This window comes from Ornithodoros turicata, chromosome 1 (assembly GCF_037126465.1).
Source record: "Ornithodoros turicata isolate Travis chromosome 1, ASM3712646v1, whole genome shotgun sequence".
Lineage (NCBI taxonomy): Eukaryota > Metazoa > Arthropoda > Arachnida > Ixodida > Argasidae > Ornithodoros > Ornithodoros turicata.
In genome coordinates this window covers 25,164,007-25,191,816 of record NC_088201.1, presented here as the reverse complement: position 1 = coordinate 25,191,816, position 27,810 = coordinate 25,164,007, and the positions used below count along the sequence as shown (strand labels likewise).

The 27,810-nt window shown below is 42.4% G+C and overlaps 1 protein-coding gene across 3 annotated transcripts; it reads right to left on the bottom strand.

The window, feature by feature from the left end:
* Positions 1 to 278: 278 nt before the first annotated feature.
* LOC135377684 (uncharacterized) lies at positions 279 to 26,888 on the bottom strand. 3 transcript variants are annotated; one of them, XM_064610280.1, is made up of 6 exons: positions 26,870 to 26,888; positions 16,389 to 16,493; positions 13,589 to 13,678; positions 10,650 to 10,996; positions 7,283 to 7,465; positions 279 to 7,188 (listed from the first exon to the last, which is right to left on the bottom strand). In XM_064610280.1, the coding sequence occupies exons 4-6, from the start codon at positions 10,962 to 10,964 to the stop codon at positions 5,974 to 5,976; spliced, it is 1,713 nt and encodes a 570-aa protein (XP_064466350.1). In that variant the 5' UTR covers positions 10,965 to 10,996; positions 13,589 to 13,678; positions 16,389 to 16,493; positions 26,870 to 26,888; the 3' UTR covers positions 279 to 5,973. The 3 variants fall into 3 exon arrangements, with proteins under 3 accessions (XP_064466350.1, XP_064466349.1, XP_064466348.1); XM_064610279.1 differs by lacking the exon at positions 26,870 to 26,888 and adding an exon at positions 16,734 to 16,851; XM_064610278.1 differs by lacking the exon at positions 26,870 to 26,888 and adding an exon at positions 16,630 to 16,779.
* Between the last annotated feature and the right edge of the window lie 922 nt (positions 26,889 to 27,810).

Genomic DNA, 27,810 nt, shown 5'->3' with positions numbered 1-27,810 from the left:
AAGCTGCTACTAAAGGTCGTTACGATGCATACAACGATGCATTGTTAATCAGCACTGCATTCATGCACACACTGTTTAGTGTCATGTTTCTTGACGGAGACACACTGTGCACACGTCATATTCTCACAGCAACATTGCAATAACAGTTGTGCACATGGTGCCTTGTATTTGGAGCACAATGGCTTTATATAACACGTCATATTAGTGGAAATAAATATGGATTCTGCGTGTGTACTTTCTTAATGTATGCAAATTTGTGAACAAGATGTGAACATATGTCAAACACTCCAGTTTATTTTGCACCAAACCTTCTGCAGACAATATGAGCCACAAGCAAAAGTTCTGTATCTCCGAAGAACAAGGCACAGACCCCCACATCCAGTACCGCTAGCTGGACAACACCTGCACATACCAGGCATTCTGCACTTGAAGCAAAGAACACATGTTAACTGGACAGAAGCTACACACATACATACTGACTGCATGACTTACACAATCATTGAAAATCCAGCATTATGGAGAAACTTCAAAATGAGGCGCAATAACCTTAAGCCTTTCAAGCAGATAACGCATCCTAAAAATATGGCAACAACACATTTTCAGATTTAATACGTTACCTTGTGGAACAGCAGAAATTCCTGGCATATACACTAGACTAATGGTGACCAGCACTTAGTTACCGGAATTTTGGTTCCACATATCTGCCCCAGGGGACATTCACTCAAAATACCAGTTTCCAATTCATGCACAACTAAGAAAATGTAGGTACAAATGTGACTCATGCATCAGTCAGTTTCAGCTAGACAAAAGACTAAAATGAGTTGCAGAATCCAAGCAGATGAACATACTAAATGCACTACAGCACATGTAGAAACCTGTGAACAACATTTGTTGTTCATAGCTACTGTCATAGGGCCTGCAAGTGAGGTCAACATACATGGCACCATCAGCCACAGCTTTCTGCAAATTCTATGAATGAAATAATCTAGTACTTAAGCAAATGTGTGCTTCTAACTACTGAATCTTGCATAAAATCATTCCAAACCATATTTTTCATGATGAGGTGTTGACAAAAAGCAAAAGAACACTACGCACCAAACTACTGATTGTAGTTAAGAATTTATACCTAGAAAAACCGCACTGCCAAAACAAGTACTAGCATATTGCAATTCCTACACACTTGGGGCAAGATGTACAAGGCTCAACAACAATTAACCCTGTAAGCCAGCATTTCTAGGCTACAACAGCACTGGTTGTGCACCACAGTTCACACATGCACAAGATTCACCGTTCAAGGTGAATTACAAAGGTTACCCCAACCACACCTCACAGTAGGTCCAGACATCACACAAATTTGGGCCCCAGTTTACATTCTCTGTTATCGTTGACCATGTGTGATACTTTCATTCCTACATGCAGAATGCAATTTTATTTTGCACCCCTGCAAAATAAAATTGCATGTTTGCCTAGTGGTACTTGTACCATCCCCTGCACCACAGTAAAACAAGAGAGACTGCAAGAGATGCAGATCCTGCAACATTTAGCTTGGCATGGGGACCATTGACAAAATTGTTTTCATCTTCCTCTCTTTGAGCTAAAGCCTCTAGCATTCACTCCATTCATCCCATAAAAATAGAGAGAGACCAGTGAAGAAATCAAACTTGTGTATCTGTGATCTGTGGGCCACTATGGGCAGATGTGCTCTCAAACATTAATTGGCTCACTGCTATCACAAAACGCCACAAGGAAACCGTAGGATGAGCAAAATAAAAGGAATATTTCACACAGCTAGGCTTAGGCTGGCCTGGTGCTGCACTGAGTGAAATAAGAGATTCTCATAGAACATTAACAGTAAAAACCTATTCCCTGTCAGTCACAACCAACTAATGATGTAACCAAACACGTGGGTAGTCAAACTCATTCACAACTCCAACATGTGAAAACTACATTTGAAAAGACCTCCACTGGGAAGTTTTCTACTGAGTTTCATGCACAATAATTAAAAACTAGTAAAAGTAGCTATAGTGTGACTCAGACAGACTGGTAATGGCAGGGACATTTTAAACAATGTTTTAAAATTACCAGGGAAGCTTGTCCAGTGGGTGAATATACTATGCCAGTCACAGCAGAAATTGCTTGCTCTGTTTTCTAGTTTTGTATAGATAAAATGTGTGAGACAATAATCGCCAGCATCAGAAAGAGCATAATAAAAGTTCATTAAGTAGGTATACCAAAGCAGGCTTTTCAAAACCCACTTCATGTTCCAACTTTCAAAAAATAAAAAGGTTTTAAAGTTCACTTATCCATCAAGCCATCAAAGGTATGAAACTTCATTTTCAACATATATGCACATGCACACACACATTCACCCCTTCTTGGGACAGAACCTCTTGGTACAGCAGGCACCATAATTCCTGAATGCATTTTGTAATATGTCCAATGAACACAACATTTTTTTAGCATTTACCATACACTTTTTTTTTTTTTTTTTTACGGTACAAGTGTTACTTCCTGTCTGGTTTTATCAATTTGCCCAACAAGCTCTTTTTGCACCCAGACTCTGTGTTAACAGGCTGGGAATAAAAAAAAAAAAGAAAAACACTCCATGGCTCATGACCATAACTTTCATTCAATATTAATGGCAAGATCTCCGTGCGCACTGTAGCACACCATAATTTAACAAGAGAGTATCTAAAGTTCGGGGGCATGTGATGAATTTGTACAGAAACCTATAACCATTGTTTCACAAGCATGAGGAATGAAAATTACTATATGCTGCATGGTTCACTGTGAAATGAAACATGCAACAAGCTTCAGAGTGCTTTACAAGCAGAAACTGTAGCATCTTGATGACTAAAATGCACAATGACACAAAATATTTTCAGCTGCAATGTATATTACACATTGTCAAAATTTTCAACCTTAAAGGAGTTGTAACAATTTGATAGATGTAGTACTGTATGCCAGAGTATTGCGGAAAAAAGAGCTTTTTCTACGTGACCTAGTTGGTGAGACACATACCTTTGAACAGCCCTGACTGAGGAAACAGAGAAATGAAACAGATTCAGATCAGAATCATGAATGAGAAATTAAACTGAATCAGCAGATGTAGATTCCTGTTTTCCTTAGTCTCAGGGGGGAGTCTTAAGTAATGAGGTCAGTCACCACCAGCTTCCCTGCTTTTTTTACTGTTCTATCTATATTGCCACGAATCATCATCGAGAAACTTCCAGGGCAGGCACGAAACGGTACATCTCATCCCGGCGCATGCTGAAGGAGAAGAAAGAAGCTTCCAGACATATCGCGGAACACACTTCCGCATCGCACTCTGGCATCAGAGGGATGAGGGCCTCAGCAATTCATATTGGTTCTTCTAAGCATGTGGCCTCTCCAGTGGCCATCTCTCTGGCAGAGATGCTAGCCATGATGTCACAGGCAGAGGAGTTTCGGTATTCACTGTGACGATTTTTTGTTTTGTTTATTACCTACTTTGCTGCTAGACTTGAAAAGCAGATTCACATCGATGAAAACAACCGTACTCTATATTTATCAAGCATAACTTTAACAAATGTGTCACAACCCCTTTAAGGTTTTTGAGAGGGTGTGCACCTCTCTCCTCTGTTAGCTACCACCTGGTATTACTGATAATAGAAGGAAATAAGAAAGAAAGGCATATGAGTTAAAGACAAATTTGTACACAGTGCAAACATTAACACCACAACCCAGTACAAACTCTATTGACATGACCACAGGACACTGGTGGGTTAAAATGTAGGTCACACAAGGACATGGCATCTATAAAAGCCGAGGGGGGGGGGGGGGGGGGTTGCACTACTGCAATACTCTGAAACCAAGGAATTAATTTATAAAATGCTCTCCTACCAGCACAGTCTCATGTTGCTACTTTGACAGAATGTACAGTACAAGTTTCACTACAAAATAAAATAAAAAACCTAACTACATGCAAGTCAGATCACTCTGCATATAGCTAGAAAATTAGCTATGCTTATTAGGGTTTTCAGGGTGAGGTTGAGTGGCCTTATGTATATTTAGCAAACATATTTTGAAAACCTTAGACTAGACTTCAGTAAAAAGAAAGAGCAGAATAATGTAGCTTTTGGAAAATGGGTAATCTCCTGCACCAGGAAGAACATACAGCTGCACAGTGCATTATCTCTGTTTAACCATGTAGACTTCTGGAGAGCCACAAAAGTTTCTGCATCAGCAAAATGATACAATGGTAAGTTGCTGCATCTGGGAGATTTGTTAATTTAACTGTGCAAATCTGTGTGTATCACCTGTGGTAGTTCCAGTGTAAAGCTTGAAACCAGGCAACATCTATACTTCTCATTGGGCAGTGTGCGGGTCAGTTTGGCTGCAATCTCTGAGCAGTCCTTACACTCCTACTGGCATATACAGGGGGATAATCCTGAGAGAGGTTAGCCAAGTACAGGGGTCGGGAACCTCTACAATTCCAAGGGCCATATCCCCCCCGTCAACTTTTTTCCAGGGGCTGCATTCGAAAATAAGTCTAAATTAGCCTGCCAAAATTATTAATCGCTGTTGAATGACAAGCTGACCGTTCCACAAGTGCAACTAATACTGTAAGCTTGCTTGTTGCGCTCACAAAGTTATGGTTTAGAGAATACAACAAACACCTTTTGTTAATTTTAAGCGTAGGAAAGGCAACAGAGAGCGCACTTTTGCTTTAGGAATTCGCCCAGCTAAACACCGGGATTTTCGTCGTGCGCCCGGTCTGCGCCAGACCGCAACTATAGCGCAGCTGGGCCGCGGGTTCCCGACCCCTGGCCTAGTCGGACTTGCCTCAAATTGAAACATCCTACATTCAATCTGCAGGACATACCAGCAGCATTTAGATATTGATTAGGGCCTTTTGCTACGGATATATGTGATATTCCTCTTTTCGCAAAACAGTACTGCTGCACAAAATACAAACAATTGTGCAACACCGCACTTGTACAACACGAACTGTTGCTACGATGAAAAAAGATGTGCAGAACCCTCGTAAATCCTTGCACCACGACGCAATATCAGAATGTATAATGTAGCAGCGTGCCCATTACATTTGTTTTGCACATTCTCATAACAAAAACACCACAGGCTTCTTATAAAACAATAAAAACAGTCAGCATTATCAATCTCTTATCATCTTAATCTCTTGGTGCAAAAGAAGTCCAGCTGTGCTGGTAGATAACAAACATTATAAATGGTACATTGCTTTAAATACCTTGAACAGCTTGGCATCTCCAGTCTATAATAATAATTTCAGTACACGGTGGTAACCATAACAAGCAGAACACTGCAATATCACTGGTCAAGCATTTATGCATCTTTCATCACAAACACACTCAAAATGTAATACCCGTTTTGTGAGGCAACAGAATCCAATAGGGTGTTTAACATGATGTTATCTGTCAAAAGCAGTGTTGTTTTTAGATATGCTTAATGTCTATGTGCCAGTGTGACAGCAAGGTGATACCAAGGAGATTCTTTGATTTGGAACAACTGGAGAGAACTCATTTCTTACTCTACATCACAACCACTGCAATAATTTGTTCAGTGCCACAAAGCTATATGTTATATAGTAACGGTTCTCTTTCTTTTAGTGTGTGTTGGTAGACACACAGTTATATTTTGAAATGTCTTAAATTCAGCTTCAGACAACCACAAATGATTCACTCTCTTCACAACACTTGTTCAACAGCTACACCTTAACAAGCACAAAAAGAAACACAACCAAGACAGCTTAATTAAAATCAGATCTATGCTTCATGCACATGTATAAATATTTTAGCCAGATAAACAGCAAGACCTTTGTCATGACTGTTGGTTATGTCATATAACAAGATAGTGCTTATATTCAAGAGCTGCTCTCGGAGAAATTCTTTTCAAAGCCGTTATCAGAAATCTTCAAAGATTAAAAGGTGTATTACAGTCAGAATTCATGTCATCTCAGATATACGTGGGGGAGTCTTTCAGAGAGGTACGACACACATTGCAAGCCCTTGCATCACGATCATTAACTAGAGTACAGACCGGACACTGTTTGCCACCTGATAGCAAAGGGGTCATCTCTGGACCCGTACGTCGACTCTTGCTGCACATTTCACAAACATCCCTTGCAGGATCATTAAGGAAAGTGCACGCCCCACAGGACCACACTTCACTAGATGAGGGCAGAATGTCAGTTACTGCTCGACTGCTCTCGCTCACCGCTGCAGTCTCTTTTGCCACTGAAGCTGGTTCATGTGCATCTAGGTACTGCTGTGCTGCTTCAGTCACAGCATCCGCATCAGTAACATCGTAGCATACATCCCTTCTTGTTGACCGCCGAGAAGCACCATTTGCCGTTGTTGCGTGTTCATTGTGTAGCAATACATGACCATTCACAAGAGACTCTGCAGGAGGTAGGAGTGGACTAAGTGATACAGATGCCAGCTCTTTGGCAAGGTGGCTGTCATCTATTGAGCTATTGCCATCACAAGGATTATGATAAGAACGCTGCTTGCAATAATGTTGTCTGTAGTTGTACGGGAGGCCCACATTTGGCATGCCTGGCGTACAACAGGCATTGCAAGGATAATAATAGTCCTTTCCAGAATTGCCATAAAAACAGCCCATGTCACCAGCTCCATATGAGGCATGAAGGAAGCTTTCTGCACCATACATGCTATCATATGGAGTATCTGGCACAGACAAATTAACCAAGTGTGGGAGCATTACATCTGAACGTTTAGGTTTTAATTTATAAGGGGAATGTGCAACACCCTCATTACGATAATGGGAATTGTCACTTCGTGTAATTGCTGCAGGGCCCTGGGAAGAGCCCTCCAAATGTCTCACGTTCTCCTTATCAGCAAGGGATGTACTGGGAGGTGAATAAGTGTGGCAAGGTGCTGGCTGAGGCCAGGTGCCATTGCTTGATACATCTACAAGCAACCCTGTGTGAACATCAACAGTGGGGGGGTTCCATGGTGGTGGTGGCAAAAATTCAGAACAGTGACGTCGAGTGTACATGTGCTTTGGGCTCTTTGGTGTATACTTTTGGGTCAGATTCCGAACTGCCCCGTCAGGTGCACAACTACACTCCAGACGACATGAATAGATGGCCCTCCATGAAAGAGGTAGGCCAGAGTCTTTCAGGCCTTCCATAATGAACATCAACATCTGAAACGAAAAAAAAAAAAAAAAAAAAAAGTCCTAAATTAGACATATACTGTCTCACCTATGCGGGTTCACACAAACGAGATCTGTCTCTTACCCGACATTCTGCAGCAGCAACTAAGCAGTCTAGAGCAACATTTATGACTGCGTCAGGATCAACAGGGCTGTTCAGCTGCAACATGTCCTGATCTTCACACAGATCATAACCCATAAGCTGAAGAATAACTTCTGCATTTCTCAAGTGCTGTTCCACAGTGTGCTTGTAGTATCCACTATACAGCTAAAAAGCAAATGGAGATAAATAAGCAAACAATTCAATCCCCTTTTAACAGTGCTTGATGAGGCCACGTTGTAGATTCATATTAGAAAGCAGAGATTATGAAGTTCCTTAACAAAAGGAGCTTGTTACCAGTTAAATTACCGTGCAAATAATTTAAGTTATTAACAAAGTTACAGGTAATGAAAAAGTACTTGAAGTCGGCGGCAGTATATCGGCGGCTTCTGTCCTGAGGCAACTCCCTTCCTACATCTCTACCGGTTCGCTGGATTTCTACCCATTGAAGTTCTTAAGGTACTTTGGAAAAGTGACGAGTTACTTTCAAGTTACTTGTTACCTAATACCTCTACCCTCGTTACAGCGAACCGCGATACAACGAAATTCGCAATATAGCGAAATAATTTGGATTCCCCGGCAGAGGGCCATAGAGATCAACGTATTTTATCTCCCGCTACAACGAAATACGTTTTAGCCGCCGCCTCGATACAGCGAAAGAACGAGAAAAGGTTTATGACCCCAAAGCCGATTTCAGGGTCACGAAAACAAAGGGCGCAAGCTGCGTCCTGTTCCCGCGGCGAAGGATGACACGCGCGATTAGGGTCGGGAGGGATCTGGTGCCTACAAAAGGAAGTCTGAGTCATTGGAAGGTTTGGGATTTTCCTTCTGAGGTTTCTCCTTTTCGCGCTAGTTTTGAACTGTCGGGTTGCAGCCAAGTACAGGACGAAAGGAGCACGAGACGCAAGGCGCCAACGCGCGCGTGTGGGAAACGCGTTCGCGTGGCGGCCTATTTTCTTGACGGGGACAAACATGTCGTAGCAACGAAGAGCCTTACGGAAGACGCACTGCCACAGACGTGCTTGGAAGGTGTGCGGGATCGCGACACGATATGGAGAACGCTGCGGAGGCTTAGGCGGCGTACGAACAATGCGTGACAGCGCATCTTCTAGGCACGACGCAGACGCGAATAACCAGCTATTTCATATAAGAATAAAATGCCGTAGGTGCTGTTTGGCGCTGTATTTGTAGTTGTTGTAATGTTTCAAGAAAAACTTTTCCGTATCGTAGCGGGAGTTATCGACGCTTATGTACAGCGCGCGCGCTCGCGAAGATCGCGATTCGTGACCTTCAATTCGATACAGCGAAATGTTCGATAACGAAAGAAATTGCGGTCCCCGTGGGTTTCGTTATATCGAGGTTCGACTACACAGTTTTTAGTTCTTGACCTTTCTATAAATAATTCAGATCTTGATCTCAGAATGGGTGGTGTAAGACGTTTTATAATAGTTTTGACATACGAAAATTGTAAGAATACAGCCGTTCCTCGTTAACATGGACCCCGTTACTACTATGGACAACTCGAATTATGGACGATTTTCGTGGGGACCAAACTTTTTCCAATTCATTTTCGTCTCGTTAATATGGAAACCCACTTTTCGGACAATGGACGGTTCAGCAAGGTAAAAATCATATGCAGTCCATGTATTTTCATCTCGTTATTGTGTACAGTATCTGAATGGAGGGCAAGCCTCTCCCTACATTCTACAGGGGAGCTTTTGAAAGTAGGATGTTCCGTTGCACAAAGGGAGCTATGCAGTCTCTTTCACAGCCGTTTACAGTAACTATAAGAGGAAAGGGGGTTATTTGTGGACATGAAGGGCCTGGAACATCCTGTATGATATCAGGACTGTTCCGAACACGTCCACGGCGATTGACCCTTGTATAAGGCATGTTGCCTTCAGTTAAACATAGTGCAGTCGCTCGGCAGCTTACGAGAACAGAGGCGGTACAGTTGTCAAACTAAGTTGTCGGGCTCTGGCCTCAACAACTTCAGCAATGCCAAGTCAACGGTCACATCTGCTATGTCTCAAGCGAGACTACAAATGACTCTTCAATTATTTGAGGACAATGGATGAGCAGCAGACTCTACATGTTGCAGACGTTTCACTAAGCTTAAATCGATGTGCAACCAAGTATACCTGCAAGCAGACACTAATTCGGGAGTTTTTTGAATAAACCATCATTGTGTTTGTTACTTCCTTGGTATTCGATAATATGGACGATTCGCTTTATGGAAGATTTTGGTCGGGGACAAAAGTGTACATATTAACGTTGGAATGACTGTATTTGATATGACAAAAGACATTTCATATAACCGCACCAAGTTTTGATCTTGCTACACAGTGCCCTGTCATTATAAATACACTGCTTGTCACTATGATGAACATCACCTGAGTCTCCTAATGTACGGCCAAAACAGAATTTGAAGCATACATCGTGCAACAACAAGGGAGCAGAGCCAGACGCGCCGTGCACGTATGACTGGCGGGCACGTGCTGTCGTCTCATTACAGAGAGAGGACGCAGCTTGTGATGTTTGTAGACCAGAATCAAACAAAAGGTACTTGTAATATACCCCAAGTTACTTTGAAACAGTTAGCTAAAGAAGGAACAAGTTCCTCAAGATGTTACTGGTGTTTGAAAGCAACAAGTTAAGTTAAAAGTTACCGAAAAAAGTTGCGTAGTTAAAGTAACGAGTTGCCCTCAACACTGTTAGAAAGATATGATGATGACCATTTATCTGACTTTTATATTCATCCAGGATAACTTGGTGTGAAGTGTCACAACCCCTTAACTTAAAACTATGTACAGTGTATTTAATTCAGAATGTGACACAAGTTTTTTTTTTTTTTTTCAATCTGAAAATCCACTATATATTTGCTAGTCTAATGAAAAACTAAATATATTGCACGTAGATGGGTGAACCGGGTGAACCAGCGAACCGGTAGAGATGTAGGAAGGGAGTTGCCTCAGGACAGAAGCCAGTTCTGTCCTGAGGCAACTCCCTTCCTAAATATATTGCAGTATCACAATGGCATAATAGCAGAAGTAATTGAAATTTACAGCTGGTAATACAGGAAGAACAAAACCCGACCTTGCATTGTCAATTTTGAAATGAAAATTACGTGACCACAGTAAATGCCAAACCACTGTATTGTTGGTTCTGCATTTTGCTACAGTGACTATGAGACCACACTTCTCATGTCACTTGATGGCCCTGAGTTCCGATTTTTTGTCACGCCCAGTGTGGAGGCATGAATGGCCAATGCCTACACATTCTTCCCTTCAGTCCTCCACTTCCGTCTGAAGGACTGTACTTCCACTTTCGCACATGTAAAAGAAAGGCTTACTTTGATCTGTCTAACTTCTGGCCGCCACGACTGTAATAGCAAATTTGCTGCATATGTCTCTAACGCAGCAAATGCAGCTGAAGCTGGCAATGGTCTAAAGCAGTCACCCATTTCTTCAATTGAGCGTCGTAACACTGCTTCCACACGCTTGGAGGCAAATTTCTCGTGATGGGAAACTCTGCACACATATGCTTCAGCCACACCCTCCAGGTGTAGTCTTTTCTCAGCCTTCCGTGCCGATTCTTCGTGAAAAATATATTCCAGCTGGTAGCCGCACAGCATCTCTCGAAAAGCCTCCACACGTTCATGTGACATTGCTGGCTCACCGTATAAGGCAAAGACCTTTTCTGCAATATTCAAAATGCCATTGCAAGATGTAAAATTCATTATTAAACTTTGAACTATATTAAAAGCTTGCATCCGTTCAATGAGAGACCCATTACAAAAGCATCATCTAGCGTGGTTGTCGGCACTTTTTAATAAAAAGCCTGAAGTTTTCGGGAAATATTTTTTTTCCCAATTCGAGAGGTAAAAATCGGGGAAATCAACATGTGCTCAAATTCATGCGAATTCTGGTGGAAAAGCTTCCAGTATGCTAAATTTGGGGAGAAATCTGGCTCTATTACTCAAACGAACTGTACTGGTTTGGTACAAACGGTGATGTAATTGCGTTTGCTGCCAAGCAAGCTAGTGTGCATTCCGACAGACGTTTCAGTGAGGGCAATTTGCCGGGTAAAAATCTGGTTTCACCCTAAAGAGGCAACCTTCAATTCGGGGCGCAAATTTGGGGAAGAAACAGGTTAAACCCTAAAACTATTTGTTTTCTCACCACTCCCCCATTCAGCACACCATATCATGAACTGTTTTGCACATGTCGACTGACACAGGATTGAGGTTAAAAAAAATTATCTTACATTCTCTTTGTGTTGCTATGCATAGTTTAATGTACCACGGTAGTGTGTGTATATCTTAATGTCTCCTTCCTGGTGCTTCTGTTGAATGTCTATTTTGTCCCTTAACCCTGTTTGCACTGGTGCAAGATCTGGGTTGGATGCAATCAAGATCCCGTACCAGTTGATTTGGCTGCGAGTGTGATCCCTCACATGCAGACAACCTGGGTCTCAGAGACAGAGACCAACATCACCAACGTATAGGTAACGGTAAATGTATAGATTCGGCACATTGGTACAGTTCTACCATGACTACCAGGACGACAACAATCACTCAAGTGTTTCGTGTTCCCTTTACACTCGTAGTCATGGATCACCAACAGGATTATAGGCTTTAGAGAGTGCCTTTCCCTTCTTCCCTAGGTTTTTGACACTGTACCATACTTGCAATATGATGCTGCACGGGAAGAAAACATGTTGGGCTCAAACAGAAATACACATTTAAGAAAACATTTCATTTGGTAAAATAGTCACTGAACAGGATATTTTCCTTTAATACACCACTTCCGAGGCTAATGTAATGGCAGCAAATAAAAACTTGGATCCATAATGCCAAGCGCACACGGCGGGAGTCTGCGCAAACACGTTGATTACGATTACTGATGACAGCTAAGAATGTCCTCTGGGTACCTTGCTACATTTGCATGGTTCAATTTTCAAGGCCAACTCCGAGCTTCACCTCATGGTCAACTTTGTGTAAGCAAAGTTTTCTTGCCCAAGTGTACCAACTTGGCAGTATATTGTATGACTGGTATTATGTCATGTTTTTAGCAGCACATAGAGTTTTGATAATCATATTTTAGTTTAAAGCTTGTTTCTAGCCTGCATGTGTATATGTAATGTTTGGAAACAAATAGAAACATGGTGACTAGCACACATCAACTCTCAAGTTGGGGTGAGCTGGTGCAGAAAGGGTGATTCATGAGCATAACCTGAACTGAGAACTTGAGTTTCAGGAACTGGTCGATCTACGGTTACAACGTACTGTACAAACACATGTTGGAAATTTTTAAGTATGCTGAATAGGCGAATATGTTCATACGCTAAAAATATGCTATGTCCCCACACAAAACTTTTTAGTTGCTTTATGTTTTAGCCAGTGAACTCATTGAAGTACTCAAAGGGACAGTCTTGCACAGATCAGGCAATTTCGAAACTTCACTGAAATTTTATTCACGATTATTGCAGATAAGCAACAGTGAACGTTTCATACAGATTAACGTAGTAATAGTAGAAAATTTTGAGAAATATACTGTAATACCAGATGCTGAATGTCCAGCACACTGAAATCCTTACTGTTGTGAAACCACAGGAAACATCATGTCGCTTTATCGAGCAGATCAATATGTGGCCACACAGTCGAAACAGCCGTTTGTAGTCAGGGTCATGCACGCTACCCCGAATAGCCCTGAATATGACGTATGCTAGTTTCTCATCCTAAGGTTGCGTCTTGGGTTGGTTGGGTCCAGTCATCCTTCTCCTTTTGAATTTGAAGGTTGGATGCTAGAGGGTTATTGCCTCCCTGCTTCCTATATATTTTGAAGGTGGTCTCCTCTAGGCAGTCCAAGAGAATTTAAAATGTTATCACTGCCGCTACCTAGCTCTTATTAATTTGATTCGTTCATTTAATAACCATGGCCTTTGGGGCAAGAAAATTCATGCTCCTACATTATCAATGACAAACAGAAAGGTACACTTTCTGAGTAGATCATGGTGTATGAGACCGTCCCATTAACTTCATGGCATGTAACTTCATGGCATGTAACTACATCACACAAGAGAGGTCTAGATGGATTTTGCCTGTTCAGTGTAGGCCAGATATCATTCAGCATTCTAACTTTCAGGGTTTCTCTAGGCTTTAAGCAGAAATATATTGAACTCGAATTATGGGTGTAAAAATAGGCTTTACCTGAAAACAGGTCTGTGTATTAATGCACAAATATCTTGCACAGGAGAGCGACTACATCAGTATGCAGGTCTTATCCTTACATGTTGTGCTGAACCTGTCAAGCTGCTTAATCTTGTGGGGGAAACTTGGGCAACCATTTCAGGCAATTCTGGTCTTTCATCATACAGTCACTAAGAAACAAAGAAACTGAATATTTTAATCTGCCTCTCTCAATGTACTATTGGGGACACAGTTAGCTAAAATCGCTTGTCAGTACTTCGCCGTCCCATATTACCTCTGTTGCGCTTGAAAGGGTTGTGCCAATATTGTATTTGAAAGTGGACCATGTGCTGCACGTGTTTATTACTCAAAAGAAATAGTCTTGCAACACCTGGAGTTTTGAGACGGGATACACCACGGAGTGCTGATTTTAGACAGCCGTGTCCCCAATAGTACTTCATTATCACACTCTTAGGTGAGATAATGTTGGTACAAGCGTGTAAAACAATAACAAGTAGCAGCTACACAGTAATGGACTTTTTTCACAACTACTTAGGCACGTGCGCTGTGGTGCCAATGACCATCGGGGCGCCGGAATGGGTTATCTCTGTACTCAATAGATGGCGCTGGATGGGTCCGACTGGAGCAGACAGGACTGGGGACCTTTAGGAACACCGCACCAACTCGTTGGCCCCACCTCAAGACCGGTTTTGATCCTTACCCACATGGGTTTGTTTTGGTTTGTGCCGAGGGTGGTTCGCTGGAGAGCCACTAGGATACAACGTGAATGTAAAAAAGGTCCATTAACTACTGTGTGATAAAACAAAGACTGCTCAGTTGCTTATAAAATGTATGAAACCCAGATCAAACTTTGTGAATGCAAATGACAACAAATTGTTATCTTTAAGTAGGTCATCTCACAGGCCACATCCTTGATCATGAAGCTGAAGCAAAGCAGTGACACTGAATAGACACTTGTGCGCACAGCAGCCATTTGGAGGCCTCTTTTGGTTTTTGCTCATGCAGCTTGGCAAGCTGAAGCAAAGCAGTGACACTGAATAGACACTTGTGCGCACAACAGCCATTTGGAGGCCTCTTTTGGTTTTTGCTCATGCAGCTTGCGTTCTCCATATTAAGTAAAACAAACTTTCCATCTGCTGCAGTCCTACGACACATTGTAAATAGATAAAACATCACTTCGAGATGTAAATAATTGCCAACTGCACAACTAGAGACAAACTAAATAAATGTCTGCCATAAAATGGCAGCATACAAAGCCATTCTTATGGGAGTTGTGGAGGATCATGAATGACAGTGCTCAGTAGCCCACTGTACAGGCCAAAAGGGTGTTTGTGTTACAAGCAAGCACATATATAGTCACTGTAGTGCTATGTAATCGGTAATTAAAACTAAATTTCCCGCTCTTGGTCCCGAAACTCAAACGTTTGGTGATCTTGCACATAGGCAATATAATAGGTGCCCTGAAACACAAGTAACCATGTCTTTATGAAGTAACATCCAATTCCAATGTGATCTCCTTGCAATTTCATTAATCTTGTTGGGCCAAAAATTGCACAGCATCCTTGTTTTCCATAGTGCAAGCAAACCTTGAGCTTGAGACTAACGTCTTTTACATGTCCTCAATCTCAAGGTTTCCTCGCACATGAATCTTCCCCAGCTAGCCGCCGTCCCCTCAGTTATATCAGCTTTACTTGGTTTTTGTGATTTCAACTGAAACACTATGTCTAAGGAATGGGAAATGGTTACGATCGAGCAGAAAAGTGATTGAACACAACAAAAGCAAACATGCCATGCTCCCTTGGGCCACAAATAAAAAATTCTAGGGTTCTATAAAAAGTAAACACTATCCAGCTGTTCTGAGTTATGTATGAATTATGTTCTAAAACCACTTTTACAATGCTGGAAGTTTTTATGCAAAAAAATAGGTTAAAGGAGTCATTCGGATTCACTACATAAAACTATTCCTTGCACCATTAACCTCGACATCACATCCTTGCCATTTTCAATGAAGATTTTACACCTGTAGTGTTGGAGGCTTACGTGCTCGTGTTTGTCCATAAATGTAGCCCGCCTCGGCTAATTCCTGTTGTTTACGTGTGTGTGTTTAATGCATAACTTCACATGATGGAAGGGAACCCCGAGACAAGGAATAAACGTACACAGGTCAACAAATTCTTGTCTTCGGGTTCCCTTCCATCATGTAGAACCAGCTAGCCTGCGTCTTATCTCTCCTTCATAACTTTACATTTTCGGTACAATCAGATTCCAACTATTCTTTGCCACTGAGTATTACCATTAGTTAAATCAAGGCTTATCAGTGAGCTCGTTTATAATGCTATGACTCAATTCACACTCTTCAAACAAATATCTGTGTTTGTTTAAACCAAAGGATGGGACATTCATCCACAGAACCTTTTTGGCACAACTCTGTGCCTGCCAGGTTCCGCACTTGCCAGGCATTGCTATGTGCCAGTGACAGTACAAAAACCGAACTTGATGGAAATAGTTCCACCTCGCTGTACAACAGGCAAATGACAGAAACAATGTTTACATTAAATTCCTAGTCAAACTAAGACAGAAAATTGATGACTGTGGCGATATTTGTTGTGGCTTGCAATGCAACATTCGCGCATTCATCTTGGGGAGTCTTCAATTGAGAGGAATATGTGGTTGATTTCAGCAATCAGAAAACATTTCATCAAAGTCGACAGGGTTTCACGTTTGCAAATATGTTTTGAAACACTGCAAATGAGAACGCTTGCTTCCTATTATATCTTGGCGATCTTGTTTCCCTTGGTTTTTCTCATAAATACGGGCAATAGTGCAGTACATTAGCAACCATAAGACCAGTCAGCTAAGAAATGCCCAATTCATACTCACAGCCTTGGATTTCTTGTCATGTGTCTTTAAAAACACTTAAACGTTTCTGGGAAAACGGTAGCATTGCGTCTTGAGAGTTATTTCAGTGCCCTGATGCGAAGCCATCTGAAGAACACGACAGGACAACGAATAAGTTATATTTAGTGGTGAAAGCTAAAATGGAACAGACGTCTGTCCTTTGATCAGTCCGGCTGCACTCTGTCATTGTCCCTAACATATTTTTGCAACCAGTGAGACTTACATACAAGTGGTGTTGGTGATGTCAAAGAATGCTTTTTAGCACATAAAAACAACATCGTTAAGTAGAGTAGCGCAAAATACCATGCTAACTCTGCAGGAGCTTACCGCTGCAATCGTCGGCAGAAGAAAGCAAGAGTTCGCTCAGAAAAGTTGCAAAATATTCGGCCACTGTTCTAGAATATTAAAAGCGCCATCTCACAAGGCGTTCAAAATATAAATGCTTTATTAGACGTATGAGAATCTAATAATTATTAAGTTTTAGTAAAACATTATGACATGCCGTTGCGGTATTTTACAATTATGGGCTGTTTTAGGCGGCTTTGCTTTAGGCACAGCGAATGCCAAGCCAAGCCAATCCTGGTCCTATGGCTAGCCATTTGCGGAGTTGCAGCACTGTTACTGTAATACATGTGAAGATATGTGCGCAGAAATACAGCAACCAATTTCGTTATTATTTGTTATTCACTATTTTTGTAGTGGGCATAACGTAGTCTATGCACAAATGCAGACGAGCTAGTGGAGGAGCTCCATACATGTCAATCTGGGCACGGCCGTTTTTGCTGCGCCCAGACTCGGGGCATTTTTTTCTTTTCTTTTTTTCACTATCGATGTGCTGTAATTGCTTGGTTTGAGCCACGATGCAATATGTATTCTGCGGCACAGGGATTAAGCGAATTTGAACTTACAGGGTGCCGCATTTTTGCTGTGCATAATGATGCAGCAGACTTGGTACTTTATACTGCAGCACCTTGCTGCATGCAAGCATAAAGCAGGAAGCGTGTTGTGACTCTAAAGAGCAAGATGCTGCATAGAACTGCTGTTGTCTGCTGCGCTCTGATGCATGTACTTGTGAACAGTAAATTTACTATGTTCTTGCTGTACACAGTTATACAGCAAGTCTGATGCTGTGCCTTGCATTGCTGTATAGAGGCACCAAATATGCTGTAACTGCAAAGTAAGACGTCACAGTAGCTGTGCTGTCGTCTGTTGCACTTTGATGAATGTAGCTGCAAATGACAAATGTGCTGTGTCACTGCTTTGCATTGTTATAGAGCAGGTCTGGTGCTGTGTGCTGTAGATAGCTGGTGTAGAGGCATGAAGTGGCGAAAGTGCTGTGACTGCAAAGTAAGATGTCATAGGGGCTCTGTTTTTGGTACATTTTGTTGTGCAAGCATAATGCAGCAGTTAGGATGTACGTTTAATTAATTTGTACATTTTGTAATGTGCACTTGAGGTTGAGCTTGGCAGGGTTCATGGTAACAAAGCAAATTGCACTCACTAGACTGTTGTACACAGCACTATTATCACCATAGAATGGTTCATTTTAAATGGTCAATTTGAACTTCGATGTGGCGTGGGAGTGTTTGCTTGCTGAAGTTCACAGGAATCTCGTGTTGCACTATACAGGGTGTTCAAAATTAAGCTTTCACTAGCACTTTATAAATAGGCGAACAAAAAGAAGTTGAGTAAGAATTTGAAACTCCTTGAGTAAGAAACAGGTGCTACATAATTAGCAGCACCTGTTTCTTACACAAGTAGCGTAAAGTTATCATCCGGTTTCCTGTCATCGCTGTGTTTGCGTAGCGCTCGTGAAAGCTTAATTTTGAACACCCTGTATAGCTCATCTGAAAGGATGGATTCACCTTATCACTACAGAGCAGATTTTTTGGCACTAACAGGGGGCACTTTTGACCGTATATGCAAATCATCATCCCGGATGATATCACTGTGTCCTGACTAGCTGATAAAGTTGACCCACACCTTTTTATGTATTAACCTTCCTTCCAATCTGAAGATAAAGCAATATGATTCTGTGGGTTAGTTGGCCTAGAGCGTTTTATGCGATGAAGAGGACTACCTGTTAGTGCATAAACAACCGCTCTCTACTACATACTGATACAATATGTTGTTCAAATAAGCACCAAGCATCTGCTAAGCTCCTTACCTGATAGTGCAAAAAATGTCAGCAAAGACAAGCTTCACACAATTCACATTGATATAAGCAGGATGAACGCAAGTCTGCTTCTTGCATTTACTAATGGTTTGAAGCAGGGACAGATCCAGGATTTATCTGAGGGCTGTTCAGCCTTGGACAGCATGCTACACGTACACAACCTAAGAGCAGTTACGACACCGTGTTATGACCATAGATCGAGAAGTTACCCATCAAAAAGAACTTGTTACGAGTTAAGTTACCGTGTGAAGAATGTAACTAAGCTAATAACGAAGTTCTTCAGCCCGAAACGTAACTCGCAGTTACTGAGTTACTTAAAAAAAGAACGAGTTACTTCCAAGTTACTTTGGACACACAATAGCATTAGGTCATAGCAGGTGCAGCACGCGTGAGCAGTTGAGTTAGACCTTGAGTTGCCTGCGGAGGAGTGCAACACGCTTAGATCGTTTTCGTTTATGTCCAACAATAGACCTCTCCCTATTTGTAAACAAATGACGTCATAGTGTTCGACAGTGCTACAAATGTGGTAGAGTTGAACTACGCTCGAAGCTAGAGGTGAACAAGGTCGCGCCCGAAAGCCATGGTCTTGAGGGGATTACGGTGGCCCCTGAAAGGGACGCGACCTTCGGTCCTACTTTTCTTTCAGTGGGAGGCAGCGAACAAGTGCCCGTTCGTGGAACCCAGCCCTCTCCTTCCGATTTGTTTCGGTTTCAGTCTGTCTACCAACGTCATGATGACGTTTCTGGTAGAGGTATATTCGAACGCTTTGCATCTTACTCCTTGTGGGCACACAATAGTTCAGCTTCATTTCAATGGCAGCAGTTCTCACTTCCTGGATAGAATACTGTCATTGATTGCATATCACAAAATGGCAAAAAATGGCATGAAGGAACCGGAGAGAAAGCAAGAATATGTGGACGTGAGTGAAAAGCGAATCAAAAGTAACTTGGAACTTAACTCAAGTTACTTTGGGAAAGTTACCTGAAAAAGAAACGAGTTCCTCTGAAAGTTACCACGGCGCAAAAGTACCGAGTTAAGTTACAAGTTACCACCCAGACAACCACCAATATCCAAGGGACGTCCAGAAAAAGTCAAACATCTTTGTACTTACAGGATGTCCTGAGGATGTCCGATGGACACAAGTATCAGACATAATTTACATATCCAGAAATGGATGTCCGTTGGGCGTCTCTGGGCCCTTCGTATATGGACGTCCCTGATTGAATATCAAAAGGATGTCCTGTCGTGGCTGTTTCAAGGATTGTTTAAATCAGGTCCCTGACCGGATGATACATGGCGCATGTGTAGGAAAGGTGAGGGAAATGCTGGTTGTCTAGCGCTGCACGAGTTTTACTTTAGATGGACCTACTGACTACTGATCTATGGCTCAAACAGAAAGTAGTAAAAACCACAGACGTTATCGTGATGGTGAGATAATGCGCCGAGCAATTCCTCACTTTAGTGTTTTTTGTGTACGCAGTGGCATATCTAGGGTGTGGCAGGTGTGGACAGGTGCCATGGGCGCCAGGTGAACAGGGGCGCCATTATGTGGTCGAGTGTGAATGTGCCAGGTCGGGCACTCAACCTGGCACATTCATAAATGATCTAAAGCAACCGCCATTAGGGAGGTTGTAGTGTGAAACCTAGTGCGGACCACACGAAAACGCATCCCCAAGGACATCATGTTACCCATGTTGCCATGGGCGCAGGTAGCTCTAGATACGCCACTGTGTGTACGTAATCGAATTAAACTTATGCGCTTCACCCTTCATTTTAACTCAAACGCAAACAGGACTCCCGAATTTGGAAGCTTGCGAGACAAGCAATGTACAGTATCTGTTTTCTCTTAGGATATGCCACTGCCGCACATGCCTTTCCAAGTGAGCTTTTTTTAGACTTAGTTGTCCTAGTAGTTTCTATGCTGCTCTTCTTTATTTTTAAAATTCCGCACTCATAGTCGGTTATGGGAAATACGACAAGCAAACAAAAAGAGAGACAGAAAATGAAATGTGTGGTGTCCGAGATTGGAAAAAGACAACAGAAGACACAGTAAAATATGCAGCAAATAAGGGGTAGGGGAGGAGCATTAATAACGTCCCATATAACGTACAAAAACGTCCCATGTGATGTCATTAGATTGTACGGTGCAGTGGATTATAGTATATTCTAGTGGTGCCTCTGCACGAATAGGTGTGGAAGCATCACATGTGGTAATCTGTCATCACACCAGAAACATCTCATTAAGGTTCTAAAGCACGTCCCATTAACGTTCTGAAGAATGCCCTATGAAGGTCCAAATTACGTCTCTGGGGATGTCCTCTTGACATAATATGGGTGTTTCTTCTATCAACCATCGGACGTCATGGATGGCATCATCTGGATGATTATGGACATCCACGGGACGTCGATATATCCCAATAAAGATGTCTCGCAGTCATCCTAGAGACGTTCATGGCTTACTGGGCAAACAAAGGAACTTAGTTACAGTAACGAGTTACCTCGAACTCTGGTTATGACAAATTGTATTTGGGATAACACTGTGGTGTTACAACGTACAGCTGCTGAGTGAGGTTGACCACTGTCAAATTTGCTTCCCTAACAGAGCAGCATGGTGGCAAATAGAAAAGAGAATGCTGACTCACCTGATGTGTAAACCTACCCCAAATTATTATTAGAAAACCTGACTTTCGTGAGGACTTACCTGACTATTGGCTACTAATTAAATGTCTCTTCACATTATTGTCCAATTAGTAAAGTCCAAGGTTTGTAGTAAAGATATTTTTTCACTTTGAAACCAAATAACTCAAACTACAGTTTTTAAAGTCACACCAGTACTGCAGAGATATCAGAAAATAATGCTGCATACCACATCGTTCTGTAGGCTACTCCACTCTTTCATTGTGTGTGTGTGTGGGGGGGGGGGGGGGGGTTATTCGACACAGATTTTTTTACACAAAAGCTGTGAGCGCAGCGCTGATGCCATCTTGGCAGGCGGGTTATGCGGCCAGGCAGACATCGTGTAGGACAGTGTAGGCAACTACTGGACGACTGTTAGCTTAATTTCATAAATTAACTTGTTCATTAGATGGGGAATGCGTGACAGCAGAATTGGATCCCTCGTCCTTATTAAACACCCTGAGAAGCGAACGTACCTTGAGATATAAATTGGCAAATTTCGCTATGCAAATGAGCCGAAACCAGGACTACGCATTTTCGAACGCAGAAACGACGCGACCTTCACCTTATCTTGGTGGTGGTGATGGTGAAAGGGCTCGCCGTTGTCGGCCTCACAGATGTGGGCAACGTCACGACTGACGTCCTGGGCAGACTTCTAAGGGAACTGTGCCGACATATGTCTTAAAGCGTCTGAGGAAAACCCAGGAAAAACCCCAAACAGCACAGCCGGCACCGGGATTCGAACCCGGATACAGCTTGGAACAAAAGTTTACGGACCACGGCACTGGCGTATTTCTTCATCGGAGCGGCCTCCTGCTAGATATCAGGAAGACATCGAATAAGAAACGGGTGACCAGCTATTCTATCCAACTCTCAGTATGTCTGTCCGCTCCTGTTCGCTGCTAGAGTGTACTCGCTGCAATGGAGAAACGCGCCACCCCTATGTTCCGTAAACTTTTGTCCCAAGCTGTACCTCCCAGTCTCAACGTGACATGGCCAGCACTGAGCCACGCGAGCTGGTTCGCCTTATCTTCGTCGGTGAGCCGTGTATCTGGCCAACAGATGAGCGCCTTCTCCAATCAGCTCCATCGCTCCAAAGCAAGTGACCATCTCACGTGGATTGCCTGTCGCCCTTTCTGCGCTCGAGTAGTGCGTAGTTCTGATTTCGTCTCATTTGCATAGCGAAATTTCGCAATTTATACCTCTAGGTACGTTCGCTTCTCAGGGTATTTAATAAAGACGGTGGATTTGAATAATGACTGGCTACAATTCTCCTATCTCGCACTTCCCAGAAACGTTGAATTCATAAGTTAATTAATGAATTTTAGGTAATTAGACGTCCACACTCTTAAAAATGAACTTCACCACATAGCACGCACCTGGCCAACCATCATCCCGGGTGACATCGTTCTTTCCCCTGACTTGTTGAAAATGGGGGGCGTACGTCATTTTTTGTGGCATTATGCAGTTCATAATTGCCACAAAAATGGCGTACGCCCCCCGTCTTCATCAAATCAACGTAGAGAACGTTTTCATTCGGGACGATGGTTGGCTATAGGAGCGTGCTATGCGGTGAAGCTCTGTTTATAGAGTGCAGTAGTTGCATACACTGTCCTACAGGATGGCCGCATGGTCGCATAACCCGCCTGCTAAGATGGCATCAGCGCTGCTCTCACAGCTATTACAAAAAAATCTGTGTAAAAAACACAAGAAGACACCCTGTATATAGAGCCGTACTGATGTTAATTTTTGTATTCATCGTCAAATATAAAATTTTGAGCCCTATAGCAGCCCTGCGTCTTTCCTCCATTGTTTCTAAGCCTGGTTTATCATAAAGGAAATACGAAGCTGAGAAACTTCGGAGCGGCCTCAATCCGGAAAAAAATGTAGCTGTAAATACCTCCCACACAACAATGGCATATTCTAGAATTAACTAAGTACTCAAGAAAGTACTCGGTGACTGGCCACCTGTATATAGACATGTGTCCCGCACTGTGAACAAACATCGTTTTAGAATCCTTGGTAACGAGACCTAGCCACCCTAAGCGTATTGAAGTATCCGGCTCAGTGTAGAGGTGGGCCAACATACTCATATTATTCAGCTTTTTTTTTAGCCAACCAACCAACCAACCAACCAACCTAGAATTGGTCTGATATATGTCTTGTGAGCTGATAGTTTATTTTTTTAAGTTAGCGTGTTTTAAATTGCGTTTTAGAAAAGACAAGTTGTCGGAAGCCTTTCGGACGATATTGTCTATATGCAAGTTGCAGGATAAGTCCTTTGAAATTGTAACAAATATAGTGGCAACTATCGACAGTTGATAAAACATTAGTGTTAACCTTATAATGAAAAGGAAGAGCTTTTTTTTTCTTCTGGTAATGCTCATGCGCAGCTTTTTTTTTCTTTCTTCATTTAACACCATTTGCCAAGAATCACAGCAATCGAGAATTTTTCGCAAGCATTCGTTTAATAGAAATTGATCACTAATAGACAGGACGTAAGTATGAATAATACAATCGTCAGCAAAAATACGACACTGTCTCTAATAATCTCATTATTGAAAATGAAAAAGAGCAGTGGTCCCAAAATTGACCCCTGGCAAATCCAAAGCAAAACAGCTGCTTGCGTTAAAGCAATGAGTATTCAAGCGTGGTAGTAGGCAGCTGATCACAATAAACGTGAAGCAGCAAAGGAGACAACGACTAGAGAACAACGTGCACGAGATCCGCAATGTGATATTTACGACAGCCTGACGCGGTTGTCTGATCATAATGTGATGCTCACATAGGGGGAAGAGGGGATATGTTTAATAGAAAGAAAAGAGAAGAAACACACACACACGGGTAGCATACTATAGTGTTCCGTACACGTGGTTTTCGCACTATGTTTGGAAAGCTGTTTCTCCTCTCGGAATAATTGGACTCCCATCGATCGTACCGCTGCGTTAGGGAAACAGCTATTGATTCTTGCAGTATAGCCGAGAAGCGTGACCGGAACGCCTACTCATTTATGCATGCCGTAATTAATAGACTGTCCCCACGGAGTACTACATGTTAACTTCCTAGGACTATAGAATAACGTAAAAAAATGCGCTAGAAAAATGGTGATCACTTAGCGCCGTTTGAAACACACGCACAAAAAGAAGATCGTTCCAGATTTTTCTTTTTTTTCCTTTTCTCTTTGTGCGTGTGAGCTTTTGAATAATGTCGGGGAAAAATAGCAAGGAGGAAGTGCAAATCAAATAAGGAGGGCCTCAAGGCGTGTACTTAACCACGTTGTACTAAATGTTATAAAAAATAAATAATCGAGGAGATAATAATTCGCAGTCCCACACCAGATGTTTGCAATAATCTTTAAGATTGAAAGTTTTTTATTGCAAACATTTATTACACATCATTCATCATACACTTCTTCGTATTCATTACACTTAGTATACTATAACCGTAGCGATTCCTAAGCGAACTGCTGGACTATAACACGCTACGGCGTTGAGGAACGTAGAGCAGATTTTAAATTTTGCTACCCGTCGCCGACACGCCTGGTCTTAGGTCACGTTCTACCAGCGACTTGGACTTTTTTATTTGAACTTTTTTGTTTCTTTTTGAGTCGGCGTGAAATATATATGTTTTAGTTTTCAGCATCCTGACAGCATCACTTGATCACGGCTATACAAATCACGCACTGTGAAGTATACAAGGGAAAAAAATTAGCCGGAGCTCTTTGGTTGCACGTATTGCATATGTTTGTAAGTGCTCAAACTACATGCTATACGTGCAGCCAAAGAGCTCCGGCTAATTTTTCCCCTTGTATACTTCACTGGCTTTGCACTGGGCTTTCAGTGATGTGTAGCACACCCTGACGGGAGGAATCACGTCCAACGTGACCTTCTGACGCCACGCGCTCAAACGTTGCCTGCCTGCGTACTGCTGACGATGGCCCCAATAAGGCCGAAACAGCTGTCCAGTACTGGCATGGAGACGTTTGAGCACTTAGATATCGAATTCGTCCATTGACGAATTCTGCTACTCCCACAGAGACCACCTAAATGAACCCCACAAAAAGGAAAAAGAAAAATGAAAAGATGAAAGAAGAAATCTCAGTGTTTCCTCTTTGTGGTGTCGTTGGTTGAACCAAGCATCATGGATTTTATGCGTCGTTTAGCGTACGGTGACACACTCCAATGTTCAAGAAGCTATGAGGTGCACAATACAGTAAACCAACAGGGGATGATAAATGCCTGCTGAAACTGGAGAAAGTATTCGTAAAAAAAAAGAAGAAAGAAAGAAAGAAAAAGAACGCACTAAATCTGATATTCGCATATGCTCAGCAATTTGTTTTCCTCTCCTTTGACCGAAAGAGAAGCAGAATTTGGCAAATTTGAGACTAATACATATGCCATTCATACAGAATCAACGGTATTTGTAACATTTGCTAATGGTGTATCAGTATGCGGGAAACGGTAATCCGCATCCGAAAGTCTTTTGTATCGTATCCTCATTCGGGAAGTGATTGCTGCTGTCGACAGGTCGTACGTGACTTCGGCATAAGGGCAACCCCATGAGGCATGGCTGCAAGTGCAACCTACACGAGGACGCATTACGTTTTGAATCGGATGCTTTCACAGTGTGACACGACATGACGAAGCAAACGTCGATTTGTTGGTTGGTACATATTTAAATAGGAATCTAATAAGATATTATAAATGAGCGTCACTGACAGGATAATTAGCTCACGTTCCCAGTCGCGTTCTCCCTCCATTGACGATGAACAATGGTCGCTGTATGTGTCATGACCGTAAAACGAGCCATCAGTCGGTGTCGGCGTAGTTGTTTGTGTCTCCATACAAGGCATCAAGGACGTTTGTTTTGCTTTCGTGTGTACCTTTACGCGTGCTTCATATATACAGCAGATATCTCATTAACAGCACCCGAGAACAAATTTGTATATGAGCGATGCTTCGATGCACAATTTTCTTAACAACACGAGAAATTAATAAAGAGAGGCCTATACACTTTATAATTAATTAATTAGCTTATATGGGGCAAAACAACCCGTGAGCCAAATCTATATATCTTGCCGAATGACTGTATAACGTCAAACCATTACGATGCTTACATAATTGTTGAGAACACATCATTTACCGTCTATTTACGTCGAGCTCGTTAAGACTGTAGCTGGGAATATGTATTACCAGTGGATTACAAAGTCAAAGCGGTAATTTGGGCGAGTGGGTACATACTTCAGTGGGAAACAGCGCCAAGAGACGAAACTCCAAGAGAACAGACAGCGCTCGTGTGTGTCTATTCTCTTGGTGTTTCGTCTCTTGGCACTGTTTCTCCCTGAATGATTACAAAGGTGTGCTGCAGCTGCTGTAGGCACACATCCGAAGGTCAGGAAGAGCAAGAAATTGAGTCTTAGAGCCAGACGTCGATCCCAAAGGTTTTCAATTATGAAATAATGAACAGGGTTAGGGTTTTTAAGACTACAGAATCGTAACACATGATAGTGAAAGCTCCTGTTTCATTCGCGCCAGAGTTCAAACTCCGTTATGCAGCCTTCACTAGATGCCGGAAAGAGTGCGCACCCTGCATAATGCGCTATGATGCTCACCTAGCTGGATAATCCCTTGACAGGAGCCTTCGCTTTTCTGGCGGACTGTTTTATGGTCTGCTTTTTTCTACACTTTCTTTACATTTTTTCGGTCACGCGGTCGGTTATAGTCTGCTGCAGGGGAGTTTCGCAAACCATTTGGCACCGCACCTATTGATACTCGCGCCCTCTGTGAATAAAGGGCGGGAGTATAACGCCGCACTAAGGTTTGAAGCAGTTTGAAGCTTATGCGCCTGCAGTCGCTGCTGCATAAAACTCGGGACTCACAATAAAATTTTGCTTTACTTGCTGCAGACAGGTCTTTTAGTTTGTTTTTGCTGATTACATTTCGTCTGGAAAACCTCCCCTTATGGATTTGTAATAATCCCTGTGTAGAATACTGCACAGTGCCTTATGCAGGTGCGAACACATTATAAATATCCATAAGCTTACAGTTCACATCAAGAATCAATAAGGAAAGTGCCGAAGAATTGTTCTGTTTTCGCTCTGTCTCTCGGACATCTTCAGTTGAGTTTGTTTTGCTTTTTCCGTTGGGCTTTTCGCGTCGTTCTTCGTATGCTTTCTCTTCTGTTTACATGTACTCGATTTACGTGATACGTTTACGTGTGCGTAATGGGATTATTTCCCACTGGGTCCTCCGTCTTATATGTACAGCTTGCGACATACTGTACACGTATTTTTATTCGCGATGTATTAATTTTCGCGAATTGCATTTGGAAAATTATTCGCGAGTATTTAATTTCGCGATTACAGGTTGTAGTGGCGCTAGGGGGATGGCTGGCGGACACCGAAGACGACGCGCGAGAGCACGACCTCAGTGATTCTTCTGGCTGGTCTGGAAGCACAGCTTCCAACATGAACACAACACAGCACGAAGGCTTTTTGAGCCTTCGTGTTGTGTTGTTTACGTGCCTTGCCCATCGCTCGGGCTTGCCTATCAT